Below are 16,079 nucleotides of genomic sequence, written 5' to 3'. Positions count from 1 at the left end.
TGTGCACTGGTGCGCAGTCAGGTTGGAACAGGAAGGGGCCATCCCCAAACTGTTTCCACAAAGTTGGGAGCATGAAATTCTCTGAAATATTTTGGTACGCAGATGCCTTAAGTGTTCCCTTCACTGGAACTAAGGGGCCAAGTCCAACCCCTGAAAAACAACCCCACACCATAATCCCCCCCTTCCACCAAATGATTTGGACCAGTGTAAAAAAGAAGGCCCATAAAGACATGGATGAGCAAGTTTGGGGTGGAGGAACTTGACTGGCCTGCACAGAGTCTTGACCTCAAACTAATACAACACCTTTGAGGCCAATCAAGTTACTCCTGTCCAAACTCGCTCATCCATGTCTTTATGGACCTTGCTTTGTGCACTGGTTTGCAGTCATGTTGGAACAGGAAGGGGCCATCCCCAAACTCCTCCCACAAAGTTGGGAGCATGAAATTGTCCAAAATGTCTTGGTATTCTGACACCTTAAGAGTTCCCTTCACCGGAACTAAGGGGCCAAGCCCAACCCCTGAGGTCAGGACCAGTCAAGTTGCTCCACCCCAAACTTGCCAATCCATGTCTTTATGGACCTTGCTTTGTGCACTGGTTTGCAGTCATGTTGGAACAGGAAGGGGCTATCCCCAAACTCTTCCCACAAAGATGAGAGCAAAAAATTGTCCAAAATGTCTTCGTATGCTGACGCCTTAAGAGTTCCAAACTCGCTAATCCATGTCTTTATGGACCTTGCTTTGTGCACTGGTCCAAATCATTTGGTGGAGGGGGGATTATATTGTGGGGTTGTTATTCTGTGGTTGGGTTGGCTCCTTAGCTCCAGTGAAGGGAACTCTTAAGGGGTCAGCATACCAAGACATTATGGACAATTCCATGCTCCCAACTTGGGAACAGTTTGGGGATGGCCCCTTCCTGTTCCAACATGACTGCGTGCCAGTTCACAAAGCAAGGTCCATAAAGACATGGATGAGTGGGTTTGGGGTGGAGGAACTTGACTGAGTCCTGACCTCAACCCGATAGAACACCTTTGGGATGAATTAGAGCGTAGACTTCGAGCCAGGCCTTCTCGACCAACACCAGTGCCTGACCTCACAATGCTTTTCTGGAAGAATGGTCAAACATTCCCATAGACACACTCCTAAACCTGGTGGACAGCCTTCCCAGAAGAGTTGAAGCTGTTATAGCTGCAGAGGGTGGGCCAACTCAATATTAAACCCTACGGACGAAGACTGGGATGCCAATAAAGTTCATGTGGGTGTAAAGGCAGGCGTCCCAATACTTTTGATAATATAGTGTATATAAGGACTTTGACAAGGCTTCAGTTGTGAAGGAAACATTTCCCACACTCCGATCTTGACAGAGGATGCTCATCTATGGGAATTATCGATGTTAAACAAAGTCTTCTTTATGACTAAAACATTTCCCAAACATTTAAAACAGAGCTCCACCCAAAAGGGGGAGTTCCACTTGTTTGCACCCTCTACTGCCACATTTGGTACTTTTTGCGGAGGAGGAAGGGGGGCGGAGGAAGGGGGGCGGGGGGAGCGGGTACCTGATTTTGACAGGTACCCACTCCCATTTCCGGCTCAAATCAGCCCCGAAGGTTGGCCCATCCTCCTTCCTCTGCAGTCTTCTGGGACACATCACAGGTCCCAGAAGACTACGGGGCCATTCACATGCTTGGCTCACGCATGCGCAGCAGTAAGAAGAACCGGCCCTTGTGAGAATATGGCGGGATCCCTGAACAGGTAAATGTCCTTATAATAAAGGTCAGCAGCTACAGTATTTGTAGCTGATGACTTTTAATTATTTTGTGAGGGGCTGGAGCTCCTCTTTAACATAAATGGGGATCATCCTGATTGTGAATTGCGTCGTGATTTAGAAGTGACTGTTTTTTACTAAACGATTTCCCGCACACTGAGCATGAATAAGTGCGCTCACCCGTGTGAATTCTCTGGTGTTTAACAAGGTCTCCTTTATGCATGAAATCTTTCCCGCACTCCGCACATGAAGAGCGCACACCCGTGTGAATTCTCCTATGCTTACGAAGGTCTGCTGTCTGAACAAAACTTTTCCCGCACTCTGGACACGAATAAGGACGCTCACCCGTGTGTCTTCTCTGGTGTGTAAGACATGATCTTTTCTCACTAAAAGATTTCCCGCACACTGAGCAGGAATAAGGGCGCTCACCCGTGTGAATTCTTTGGTGAGTGAGAAGGTCTCCTTTCAAAAGGCAAGAATACCCGCACTCTAGACATGAAAAGGGACGCTTACCTGTGTGAATTGTCTGGTGCCTAATGAGGTTATTTTTTTCAGCAAAGCTTCTCCCGCACTCTGAGCATACAAACGGACGCTCACCAGTGTGAGTTTTCTGGTGTCTAAGAAGATTTTCCTTTAGACTAAAACATCTCCCGCACTCTGCGCAAGAGAAAGGACGCTCGCCCGTATGAGTTAAATGGTGTCGATGAAGAAATCTCTCCTGATCGAACACTTTCCCGCACTCTGAACATGAGAAAGAACGTTTACCACGTTTGGCTCTGTGAGTTTTCTGGTGTAAAAAAAGCTCTCCAAGTTCAGTGAAAGAATTCCCGCACACTGTGCATGAAAATAAACCCTCTCCGGTGTGGCTTGAAGAAGATCCCTGGGGAAGAGATAGATTGGTTGATCCGCCCGGACTCTGAGATTTTAGATGTATTTCTGGAGTCCCAGAATGGGATTTATTAGAAGACTCCTTCGGATTCGAGGGGTTCATTGATGGCTTCAGATGGTCAGGTCTGTGATGTATATTGTAAATAACCGAATGGACTACAGGGGAATATTGTGTGAGGACAATATCTTCTACATTACAGTATGGAGATAAGATAAAAAGTCCCTCAGAGGTATTGGAGCTCCGAACATCATGTCCATCTGTTGAAAGAAATTTTTAAAGAATGTTACAGGTATTCTTTATATAATGGAGATAACCCTTTCATATGGTGTACAGTATCTCCTCCTCATTTGTTAGGAACATGACGTTATATTGAGGAATGGAGATGGACCTTTCATATGGTGTACAGTATCTCCTCCTCATTTGCTGGGAACATGCCAATATATTGAGGAATGGAGATGGACCTTTCATATGGTGTACAGTATCTCCTCATTTGTTGGGAACATGACGTTATATTGAGGAATGGAGATGGACCTTTCATATGGTGTACAGTATCTCCTCCTCATTTGTTGGGAACATGACGTTATGTCGAAAAATGGAGATGGACCTTTCATATGATGTACAGTATCTCCTCCTCATTTGTTGGGAACATGACGTTATATTGAGGAATGGAGATGGACCTTTCATATGGTGTACAGTATCTCCTCCTCATTTGTTGGGAACATGACGTTATATTGAGGAATGGAGATGGACCTTTCATATGATGTACAGTATCTCCTCCTCATTTGTTGGGAACATGACGTTATATTGAGGAATGGAGATGGACCTTTCATATGGTGTACAGTATCTCCTCCTCATTTGTTAGGAACATGACGTTATATTGAGGAATGGAGATGGACCTTTCATATGATGTACAGTATCTCCTCCTCATATGTTGGGAACATGACGTTATATTGAGGAATGGAGATGGACCTTTCATATGGTGTACAGTATCTCCTCCTCATTTGTCGGGAACATGGCGTTATATTGAGGAATAGAGATGGACCTTTCATATGGTGTACAGTATCTCCTCCTCATTTGTTGGGAACATGACGTTATATTGAGGAATGGAGATGGACCTTTCATATGGTGCACAGTATCTTCTCCTCATTGGTTAGGAACATGACGTTATATTGAGGAATGGAGATGGACCTTTCATATGGTGTACAGTATCTCCTCCTCATTTGTTGGGAACATGACGTTATATTGAGGAATGAAGATGGACCTTTCATATGGTGTACAGTATCTCCTCCTCATTTGTTGGGAATATGACGTTCTGTCGAAAAATGAAGATGGACCTTTCATAAGTTGTACAGTATCTCTTCCTCATTTGTCGGGAACGTGCCAATATATTGATGAATGGAGATATCACCTTCAGCCAGTGGACCTGTTACTGGCTGTGAACCAAGCCATCATCTGATGACTCGATTCACAAACAGTGTACAGAGCATATCCGAGTAGCTCTCTACCCTGTGATGACCAATTTTCTGTTTACATTGAAGAACCTGCCCCTTCCTCGGAGAAAGGAGAACAAAATTTATATATAAATCATGCATTTATTACTTCTACAGTGGCAGCAGACATTAAAGGTTGTAGGATCGTAGCTAACCCTTTCATCTACCCATACTCTCCTGTATACCGCAGTTCAGTCTGGTCTCTGCAGTGACCTGTATATTAAAACCGTTATGGCACTGAAAACTGGAAGATGGCCTGATAATGAAGGGGTATTATTATGATTATTTACCTGTGCTGATATCTAAAGAACATTCCTCCTCTATGACTCTCTCCTTCGCCCCAACTTCCCGTGCAGACCGATGATCAGAACTCACATATGTCTCTTCTTTTTCCTCTTTAATCTCAACTTTGATATTTGCCATTTCTTCATGCTAAATAAATTGTTTAAAAATAACATCTGTAAATTTCAGCATCAATATCAAAAAGAAGATACGGTCGATCATAATTGCAAGAAGTTTAGAGTCACTTTACATTCTCTCCACCTACCTGATGATGGTGAGGGATGGTGTGATCTTCCTGTGTGGAATCCCGGGAATACAGAGAACGGGGACATCTCTCTGGTGGGTTCCCATTACTGGATCCATCTGTAGGAAACACACACACTGACTGAATACATTGTTTCTATGTGTTTATCAGATGATGGGGGATCTAGGTGGATCCTCCGTACTGCTCTCTCCTTTACAATAAAGTCTCCTCTTACCCGGTGATGTGAGGGGCGGCTGATTCTCCATCATGGCGGGAAAGGATTCCTTTTCTTTAACTGGAACCATTGTGGCACCCTCTTCTATGGACTGATAACCACTTATATACATCTCTTCTTCTTCTACTTTAACCTCAGTTTTTATATCTATCAGATCCTTATTCTAAACCAAGAAAAAGGTTTGCAAATATAAGGTTTAATAATGCAAGACCACAAATACGATATTTTGTAGGGTTCACACCCTATCTTGCATTGTTGAGTCACGTTCATGTTCTAGATCTGGGATTCCCAAACTACGGCCCTACAGTTGTTCACGAACTACAATTCCCATCATGCCTAGTCATGTATGTGAATGTCAGAGTTTTGCAATGCCTCGTGGGATGTGTAGTTCCGCAACAGCTGGAGGGCCGTAGTTTGGGAATCCCTGTTCTAGATGCTTCAACCCACCTGATAACAACGTGCATAGTTGTGATCTTCCTGTATGGAATACAGAGGACGGGGACATCTCTCTGGTGGGTTCCCATTACTGGACCCATCTGTAGGAAACACACACACTGACTGAATACATTGTTTCTATGTGTTTATCAGATGATGGGGCTTCTAGGTGGACCCTCCGTACTGCTCTCTCCTTTACAATAAAGTCTCCTCTTACCCAGTGATGTGAGGGGCGGCTGATTCTCCATCCTGGCATGAAAAGGTTCCTTCTCCTTTATTGGCACCATCATTTCACCATTCTCCATGGACTGATCACTCGTTTCCTCAGCTTTAATCTCAACTTTTAAATCCATCAGATCTTTGCCCTAATTATTGAAAATGTTTAGGAACAAGAGATTTCATAATGCAATATCAATATCTATTACACATGGTCTTTCGTGGTTGAGTCACTTAATATTCTAGTTGCTCCATCCCACCAACCTGATAATTGTGGGCATAATTATGATGTTCCTGTGTGGAATCCCGGGAATACAGAGGACGGGGACATCTCTCTGGTGGGTTCCCATTACTGGATCCATCTGTAGGAATCACACACACTGACTGAATACATTGTTTCTATGTGTTTATCAGATGATGGGGGATCTAGGTGGATCCTCCGTACTGCTCTCTCCTTTACAATAAAGTCTCCTCTTACCCGGTGATGTGAGGGGCGGCTGATTCTCCATCATGACGTCCTTGTAGAGATCCTTGTGTCCTTCTAAATACTCCCACTCCTCCATGGAGAAATAGACAGTGACATCCTGACACCTTATAGGAACCTGACACACACAATGATACAGTCACCATCCAGACACATCCCTTGTCTGTTACTGGAAAATGTCCCAGAATTCCCGGCACCGCTCACCTCTCCTGTCAGCAGCTCCATCATCTTCTTGGTGACTTCTAGAATCTTCTGCTTGTATTTTACCCCTGGTTTCTGAAAATAGGGTGGAGGTGCACTGCTTGGGGACGTCCCATGTTGATAGTTGTATGCCAATCGCTCTGCACAAGTCTTCTTTGCTATTTCATAATCCTTTAAAAAATTGACAGTCACAACTACTTCTATGTACACCTTCAAAATCCATCAAATCTTTGGTTACATATGTTTTTATTAATAGAGATAAGAGTGATGTCATGTGACCCTCCCAGAATCCTCCTCACCTCTCCGGTCAGTAGGTAGATGATCTCCATGGTGAGGTCTAATATCTTTGTTATACAGTGATCCTGGTCCTCCTCCATCTCCATGTGATCCATACAGGACACTTCTCTCTGTAGATGGAAAACAAACTGAAAATTATATGGACTGTACTGGGATGAATAATGTCTGCACAAAGCTGCTCCATATTATGGACATCTCAGAAAGCTTGTGATATTACAGGTTTTACATGTAATGTATTTATTTGAAACCAGAGGCTCTTGATGGACAGTTGGATAAATGGTTCTATATTTAGGATGGATCCGGTTTATAAACCAGAGGTTCTGGATGGACAGTTGGATAAATGGTTCTATATTTAGGATGTATCTGGTCTATAAACCAGAGGCTTTGGATGGACAGTTGGGTAAATGGTTCTATATTTAGGATGGATCCGGTCTATAAACCAGAGGCTCTGGATGGACAGTTGGATAAATGGTTCTATATTTAGGATGGATCCGGTCTATAAACCAGAGGCTCTGGATGGACAGTTGGGTAAATGGTTCTATATTTAGGATGTATCCCGTCTATAAACCAGAGGCTCTGGATGGACAGTTGGGTAAATGGTTCTATATTTAGGATGTATCCCGTCTATAAACCAGAGGCTCTGGGTGGACAGTTGGATAAATGGTTCTATATTTAGGATGTATCCGGTCTATAAACCAGAGGCTCTGGATGGACAGTTGGATAAATGGTTCTATATTTAGGATGTATCTGGTCTATAAACCAGAGGCTCTGGATGGACAGTTGGATAAATGGTTCTATATTTAGGATGTATCCGGTCTATAAACCAGAGGTTCTGGATGGACAGTTGGATAAATGGTTCTATATTTAGGATGTATCCGGTCTATAAACCAGAGGCTCTGGATTGACAGTTGGATAAATGTTTCTATATTTAGGATGTATCTGGTCTATAAACAGTTGCTATTGACAGTTCATGTAACTCGAAATATATATCTTTGTGTGAATAGCAAGGTTCGCTGGGGATAAAAGACGTCACAGTGACTATGGAGGAAGAGGCCAGAACATGACGGGAGGGTTACTGGGTGTAAATATAAAATAATATCTTATTACCTCCTCTGCTGCCAGTTCCACCAATGTCTCCTCTCTACTTCCTCGTAACCTCTCACTCGGAAATTCCTCTTTTTTTTTTTTGTGAGCAATCACTTCCTGTTTGCGCCTTACATCACTTCCTGTTTCAGCGGGCCACTGAAAATAAGTCGAATTTCCTCCATGTGGAGAAAATAAAATCTGCAGCCTACGTTGTTTTTCATTTCTTTGATCACTGCTTCAAATTTTTTATTGTTTGTATGCTTGAGGTGATTGTAGCCGTAATCAGTACTGATTGGACCTTGATGAAGAGGACATACTCCGAAAACTTGTCCTGAAAAATTGTATGTTAGTGCAAACTAAAACAAAAGTATGACAGAAGGTACACAATTGTCTCTATTTTTTGTATAATATCCAAGTTACAATCCAAACCATACAAATTAACCACTTTACCACCGGAGGATTTTGCTGTCTTACGTCCAGGCCACTTTTTGCGATTCGGCACTGTGCGACTTTAACGGACAATTGCGCGGTCGTGCGACTCCGTACCCAAATGAAATTTACGTCCTTTTTTTCCCACAAACAGAGCTTTCTTTTGGTGGTATTTGATCACCTGTGCGATTTTTACTTTTTGCGCTTTAAACAAAAAAAAAAGCGACAATTTTGAAAAAAATAACAATATTTTTCACATTTTTTATATGAAATTCCCCCCAAAAAAATGTAAAAATCTAAATTTTCTTTACATTTTTGGCCAATTTGTTTTTTGCTACATACGTTTGGTAAAAAAAAATCACAATAAGCGTATTTTGATTGGTTTGCGCAAAAGTTATTGCATTTACTAACTAAGTGAAAGATTTATGTCATTTTTGGTGTTTTTATTTAACGAGTAATGGCGGCGATCTGCGTTTTTTTTTGCGGGACTTCGACATTGCGGCGGACAGATCGGACCCTTGACTGACATATTTGACACTTTTGGGGGGACCAGTGACATTACTGCAGTAATCAGTAATCAGTGCTATACAGTACTCACTAGACCACCGGGGAATGACACACGAACATCGAGACTATTTGCGTCTCCCTCATTGAGCGCACTATTGGAAAATTCCTTCAATTTGAATGGCGGTGCATTTTCTAAATACTGCATGATAATCCATGTGCCCAGTTTGCAATTTTTTGGGGATACCTCCCACTTGGGGATTTTAAGGGAATATTGCCTTCCCTCCCTGCTTCTTTGATATTGGGGTACCCAGTGAATTACCGGCACATTCTATTTATCCAAATCAGCTTGGCTATCACCCTCTCTATGGGTCAACTTTAAGAGGTTGGATGTCTCGGTTCCCCCCTTTTCTGCTTGCTTTGGCTGCATCACCTGTGTTGCCTCCACCTCCGGCATAAGAAAGGGTTCAGGTCATTTGAAGAAATGTTCACTCTCGAGAAATATCTATGAAAACTCCTGAAGAAGCTATTATGAAGATGGCAAAACATGTAGAGTTGATATTTTCGAGTGCATTTTCTTGATTTTACCAATTTTAATATTGATGTATTGTCTTGTCCTCACTTTCTTTTTTTTAATTCAATAAAAGCTTTATTTAGGAATAAGATTGTAACAATGAAAAATAGTAATGTAAGCATTTTGGTAAAACATCATGAAAGAATACAGACAGACGTTTCAGTATAAAAGTTGAATGACATATTTGACAAGAATTATGTCCTGAAAGTCTCGTACAGTCAACAAATCAACCGGTACTGGTGTAGTCAGGGAAAGAACCACTACACCAGATGGCCATAGAGGCCAAGAGGAAGGAAGATAGAGTGGAAAGGGATAAAGAAAGAGAAAAGAGAAATTGATAGAAGGGGTGAGGTGAGTATGGGGGTAGGGAGTTCTGAAACGAGCATCCCTAAGCAGTCAGGTTGGGTGTCATGTACCAGATATAATATTCGGTAAACAAAGGTCAATAATTCAGAAGGCTGTGTAGCCTCATCTTAACACTATTTAATATGTAATCAATTTGGGAAAATCATCAGACAATGTGAAGAGTACCCAGGGTCTCCAAGTTTCATGGAAGTCAGCATCCGATTCCTTCTTAATAGCGATGGTCTCTTCCATGTCATATATAAGTTTCACCTTGTCCGCCCAGTCTTTGGTAATGGGAGTGTTTTGCGTATTCCATTGGAGGGGTATGACCGCTTTGGCCGCATTTAGTAGGTGTCTGACTAAGGAGTGTTTATAGCTTTTATACGAGAGATTATTTACATGAAGTAAACAGCAAGCAGCATCAAGGACCATAGAGGTGCCTGTGATGTGTTTGATAAGATTAATAATCTTGGACCAGTATGTCCTTATTAAGTCGCAAGACCACCATAAATGCGCGAAAGTGCCCCTCTGTTTCAGACACCTCCAACAGCGATCTGAGCGTCGCGGAGACCAAGCATGTAGCTTCACCGGAGTAATGTACCATTGAACTAAAATTTTGAAGGCCGTTTCTTGGATTCTCGTGCTCAGTGAGCATTTGTGCGTAAATATGCAAGCTTTTTCCCAATTCTTCTCTGATATTGAGCAGTCCAAGTCTTTCTCCCATAGTTTCTTATATTTGTCTGGTGCCCGTGTTGGGGTACACAGGATCCACTGGTATGCTTGTGAGGTGGTTTTGTAGCATGGTGATTGGTCTCCGCAAAGCCTTTCGAAGGCCGTTAAAGGTTTAGTCAGAGCTGATCTGTTTTTGTGATTCCGGACAAAGTCGTGGACTTGAAGGTGCTTCCAAAAGGAGAGTGTATAATTTTTTGGTTTGGTCTCGTTAAATTCGTTGAGGGACATTAGGTTGTTTCCTCGGAAACAATCCTTTATCCGCAGGGTGCGATCTGATGAGGGAGTGTTTGAATCCCTACAATCCATGGCAATGCCAGGTAGAAAGTCTGGGTTGTCAGAGATTGGTGTCATAGGACCTGGGTTGGAGACCAGTTGATATTCAGAGGCAAGTCTATTAAAAATGGAGAGTGTGGTGGATATTAATGGATGAAGTCTGACTTCGACAGGATAATTGGTAGGATCTGACCAGATTAAGTTTTGGGTTGGGAACTTTGAGCAACATCTTTCCAACTCCACCCAATCTTTTTGCTGGGCATGGCAGTGCCAATCGACTACTCTGGTAATATGGGTGGCGTGGTAATATTTGAGGAAGTTTGGTAACCCTATGCCGCCTCTTGGTTTGGGTGAATGTAATCTGAGGATGTTGATTCTGGGTTTTTTATGAGCCCAAATGAATTGTCTCTGAGTGTAAGTGAGCTTTTTAAAGAAGACAGCAGGAATTTTGATGGGGATTGCATGGAACAGGTAGAGTAACCTAGGTAGGATAACCATTTTTAAAATTGCGGCTCTTCCGAACCAGGAGAAATTTTTGGAATTCCAATTAAGAAGGTCCTTATTCATTTCCCCCAGAAGTGGTGTAAAATTCGCTCCAAATAGAGATTCAACACGCGGGGTGAGTTGGATACCCAGGTATTTGATGGATCTGGATTCCCATTTGTAGGGGCAGTTACTTTGGGTTAGTTTTTTTTGATCATCTGACAGGGAGATATCCATGGCCTCAGATTTGGAGTGGTTAATCTTAAAGTTGGACAAATATCGGAAGTGGCGAAATTTTAGGTTCAGGTTGGGTATAGAGATATGAGGTTGGGTGATGTAAAAAAGTAAGTCATCAGCGTAGGCTGAGACTTTATAGTCTCTATCTCTGACTCTGAATCCATGAATTGCCGATTCTGCATTCACATGCCTAATTAGGGGTTCAAGGGCTAAGATAAAGAGAATCGGAGAGAGAGGACACCCTTGTCTCGTTCCATTTTTCAAATGAATGGGGGAAGAAAGTATATTATTAACCTTGATCCTCGCAATAGGGTCAACGTAGAGGGACCCAATCCAGGTCATCATGTTATTACCCAGGCCTATGTGCTCACAAATGGCTAGCATGTAATCCCAGGCCACCCTGTCAAAGGCCTTTTCGGCATCTGTGGATAGAACCAGGCCTTCCAAGCCATTTCCACGTGCCTCATGTATCAAATTTAGCGATTTTATAATATTGTCCCTTGCTTCGCGGCCGGGCATAAAGCCCACCTGTTCAGGTCCAATGACAAGGTGGAGTAGGGGTCTCAGTCTGTTGGCTAATATTTTGGCAAGAAGCTTAACGTCAATGTTTAAGAGTGAGATGGGTCTGTAGTTTGCACAATCCGTTGAGTCTTTTTCTTTTTTGGGGATCACCGTTATGTGTGCAGTGAGGAATTCTGCAGAGGGTCTAGATCGTTTAGAAAGGACGTTTAGTGCTTTGGTGAGAGGGGTCGTTAACGTAGAGTCAAAGGTTTTATAGTACTGGGAAGTCAAGCCATCCGGTCCTGGGCTCTTGCCATTTTTCAGATCTTTTATAGCCAATTGGACTTCTTCTGTGGTAATGTCTTTCTCTAGCTCTAGAATGTCTGAATGTTCGAGGATAGGTAAGCCGCTATCTCTGATGTATTGGTGGATAAGCAGGTCCCTAGGTCCCGTCAAGTTAGGGGGGCGAGATTGAGGAGGGAGGTTGTACAGTTTTTCGTAAAACAGGCGAAATGCCTGTGCAATGTTCTTAGAATCATGGTACTTTTTATTGTTCTTGTCTCTGATACACGGGATATGTGACGCAGTCTGTAGGTCTTTAAGTGCTCTCGCTAAGTATTTGCTACTCTTATCCCCATGTTCATAATAGATCGCCTTACTTAGATATAGGGATCTTTTGGTTTTCTTAGTCAAAATGTCAGCTAATTCTTTTCTACGCTCGAGCAGGTCTTTGTGTAAGGTCTTAGCTAGTGAAAGTTTGTGCTGGGTTTCTAGGAGGGCAATATTAGTCACTAGTTCAGATATGCGTTTATTGTTTTCTTTCTTTTTCCTGGCCCCATACTTGATAAATTCCCCCCTAATCACGCTCTTGTGAGCCTCCCAAATTGTGATCGGGGAGGTCTCAGGAGAGATATTTTCGCGAAAATAATTCGTTAGGGTAGATTGGATATTTGTCTTGATCTCCTGATCAATTAGCAAGGCGGGGTTCAATCTCCAATTGAACATGGGTTTGCAATTTGTGCTTGGTGAGATGGAGATTGATATTGGGGCATGGTCAGATATTGAGACAATCCCAATTTCGGCCTCCAACAGATCCGGTAGATCTCTTTGGGTGATGTATAAGTGGTCAATTCTCGCGTAACTATCGTGAGGGGCCGAGTAATGAGTAAAATCCTTTTCTGTGGGATGTAAGGCTCTCCAAGTGTCGACCAGATTTAGGGATCTCAACAATTCCTTAATTTTTTTCAGACGTTTGTATGCAATGCAAGTTTTACCAGAGGAGGTATCCTGCAGGGGGTCCAAAGGGATGTTAAAGTCCCCCCCCAGGATTACACATCCCGTTGCGAAACTTTTAAGTTCTGAAATTACTTTGTAACAGAATGACACTTGCGCCCTGTTCGGAAAGTAGACATTAGCAAGCGTGCATGGACGCCCATTGAGTGTACCAGCCAGAAAAATAAATCTACCCTCGGGGTCTAGATATTGGTTTTCGACCGTGAACGGTGCGTTTTTACTCATCAGAATGGCCACACCTTTGGTTTTAGCCAAAGGATTTGAGGCAGCATACATCTTGATAAAGTGTTTATCCGTCATTTTAGGGACAGAATTGTGTTTGAAATGAGTCTCCTGGAGGAAGACTATTTTTGCATTACTCTTTTTGAGTTCGATTAAAATTTTCTTTCTCTTTTCAGGTGTATTAAGACCGTTGATGTTATGAGATACAATCAAGGGATCTCTACCCAGGTGTGAGAAAGCCATGTTTGTATCTCGAGAGGGGAATTGGATCTTGGGGAATGGGGAGATAAGGACTGGGGATAGTAAAGGAAAGAAAAGAATATGAGAAATACAGAGAGGAAGGAAGTAAAGACAAACACCGTAATAAGCTGATGTCTGAGGGAGAAGCCCAGACACCCACTAATCAGTAGACAATTCTATACTGAAAGTATCAAAATACAGTAATGCTTTGTGAGAAAAAAGACAACGTATAAAAAAGTCTCTTGGGGACAATGGTGGAGACGCAAAAAGGAGGCGTCCCAAAAATTCTAGAAAAAAAAAAGTTCTATGTTATAGGACAACCTGTCCAAACCCACACAAAACGACTCAGTGAACAAATGCATAATAAAACAACAAAGAAATATGGACTCTGCGGCCAAATGTAACGTAAAACGGGCCAATAAGGGAACCTGCAATAATAACTGACACAGGTAGGGTGGACCCAAGTTGGAATAATCCCCCCACATTGTGTACCACATTGGGAGTGGTAAATTGTTCCCGACAACTGAGACTGGATCTTGTCAAGAAAGAAATTGCAAAAGATATGTAGACCAGAAATTGTCATTAGATAAGTGCAAATTTCAAAAAAAAAAAAAAAAAAAAGGGAAAGCAGGGGGAAGAGATGGGTCATTGCCTACAAGCTGCAGGTGAGACCGATACACAAATACCTCCAGGGTTCAGTTCAGGAATGTTTGATCAGTCAAGTATTCCAGGATCATCAGGATCTTCATCATGAGACTTTGTCTATAACCCAAAAGTTTCTGCTGTGCTCGTCCGGAGGATCTCAGCAACATATGAGGGTTGTACACCACCTGCTATAAATGTGGGTGGGTCAAGGGAAAAGAGCTCCAGAGATGAGTTCAGCAGATAACAATTAAAAAAGGTGTCCCAGTGCTCATGTTATCCTGATGTAGCATATATTCTTTTTGGTGCAATAATATCCTCCTCGAAGATGACACAGGTTAATAACATCTCTTTGTCAGCAGAGGGTCAGAAGAGAACCCTGAGTCAGAAGAGGATTCCGGTCTTCAGAAGTCATCAGGGAACAAAGTGTCCGTCATATGGATTGCAAGTTCCTTCTTTTGAAGTATGGATCAGCGTCTCTCAATTGTGATCTTTAGATCTGGGAGTTTTCGGCGGGGAGGAGAAGGGAGGATGATTCCCCTTGTTTTTTGCTTTCTTGCTCTTAGCGAAAGGGGATCTGTGATCATTAGGTGATCCAGGATCATTGGAGAGATTGGGCGGGGTGGTAGGTAGGAGGAATTCAGCATACCAATCCGGCAGGGCGATCAGATCGGTCTGCAGATTATTGCAGAAGGTGGGCAAGTCCTCAGGAGTGCGCAGCAAGTACTGTTTACCACGATATGTGGCTTGCACTGCAAATGGATATTTCCACCTGTAGGGGATGTTCTTCTCTCTTAGCACATCCAAGATGGGTCTGACCGCTTTCCTGTTTTTCAACGTGATCGGAGACAGGTCTTGGAAAAGTTGTATCTGGGTCTCGTTGAAAAAGATTTGTTCACTCTGTCTCGCCTTATGCAAGATTTCTTCTTTGAGAGAATGGCTCAATAAACAGCATATTACATCCCTAGGAGGGGCGGGATCAGGGGCTTTTGGTCTCAGAGCTCTATGTGCCCTTTCCAGCTCTATAGGGGATTCGGCTGGCCTCTCCAATAGATTATTGAAAATGGATGTCAGAGCCCGCCTGATGTCACCCCCCTCCACTGATTCAGGCAATCCTCTAACCCTTATATTGTTCCTTCTCCCTCGATTGTCCAAATCCTCGAGGTGCCTGTTTATAGCGATAAGGTGATTAGAGTGGGTACTGGTAACTTCCTCTAGCCTTTTAATGGCTTTGTCCCTGTGTTTGCCTGACCTCTCTACCCCCGCCATTTGCTCATGGAGTCTGACTATGTCAGCTTTTAGGTCTGTGATGGCCGCTGCGAAAGACCCTTTTATGTCCGCCGCTATAGCGGTCATGTCGTTGAGGGTAAGTTGCCTGTCTGTGTGTGGGGAGTCACTTACTGTGTCCTCCGAGGCAGCGATTGAGTCCGCATCGAACTCTTCCTCCTCCTCCTGCTGTTGTCTCCGCGCCATCTTGGTGCCTGGTGCGTTCCTCCGGGCCGCGGTTTGAGACTTGAAGATGTCGGCGATGATCTTGCCGTTCACCGCCTTGGTGGACTTGAATTGTTTGCTCTGGGAGATCGGCTTGTTAATTCTGCCCATTGTAGCGCATATGAAGCGAGATAAGCGGCCGCAGAGTGGTTTTAGAGCCGGTGTGGGTCCGGAGCTCCTTCCCTAGGCAGCCATCCTCGTTGCGCGTCAAGCCACGCCCCCCCGTCCTCACTTTCTATGTTCAATAAAATGTACAATTTTTGAGAATTCAGATTTTTCTCCATCATTTGCACCTTTAAAGTCCCATTCTTGCCCCCTTCATTGTAGTTACCATTAATTATAGGGATGTGGTGCTTTTTACTTCATCTCTAGCAATATTTTTTCAAAATTTTCAGTGCTATACATATGCACTGTTACTGTAAAAATGACACTGGCAGGGAAGGGGTTAATTTTATTGGAGAGGGAGGGGTTAATGTATGCCTGGTGCTTACTG

At 43.1% G+C, this 16,079-nt stretch overlaps 2 protein-coding genes across 2 annotated transcripts in view; both read right to left on the bottom strand.

Annotated features, from left to right (window-relative positions):
• Positions 1 to 1,833: 1,833 nt before the first annotated feature.
• On the bottom strand, positions 1,834 to 4,568 carry LOC309562782 (uncharacterized protein). The gene is made up of 2 exons (XM_082267086.1): positions 4,431 to 4,568; positions 1,834 to 2,907 (listed from the first exon to the last, which is right to left on the bottom strand). Exons 1-2 carry the CDS (start codon positions 4,561 to 4,563, stop codon positions 1,835 to 1,837), a joined length of 1,206 nt encoding a protein of 401 aa, XP_082123212.1. The 5' UTR covers positions 4,564 to 4,568; the 3' UTR covers position 1,834.
• Positions 4,569 to 4,833: 265 nt separating this feature from the next.
• Positions 4,834 to 16,079, bottom strand: part of LOC309564427 (uncharacterized protein) — a gene marked incomplete at its 3' end in the record, with an annotated part of 34,742 nt that continues 23,496 nt past the window's right edge. Inside the window, exons 5-8 of the mRNA XM_082269057.1 lie at positions 5,817 to 5,914; positions 5,554 to 5,701; positions 5,349 to 5,437; positions 4,834 to 5,064 (exon numbers count right to left, since the gene is read on the bottom strand). Of these exons, the coding sequence (XP_082125183.1) occupies positions 4,834 to 5,064; positions 5,349 to 5,437; positions 5,554 to 5,701; positions 5,817 to 5,914 (566 nt within the window). The remainder of the gene's footprint in view (positions 5,065 to 5,348; positions 5,438 to 5,553; positions 5,702 to 5,816; positions 5,915 to 16,079) is intronic.

This window comes from Pelophylax lessonae (genome assembly GCF_965119305.1).
Source record: "Pelophylax lessonae genome assembly, chromosome: 9".
In the NCBI taxonomy this organism is placed as follows: Eukaryota; Metazoa; Chordata; class Amphibia; order Anura; family Ranidae; genus Pelophylax; species Pelophylax lessonae.
The sequence above is the reverse complement of the archived record's forward strand: the minus strand, read 5'-3'. Positions and strand labels throughout refer to the sequence as shown.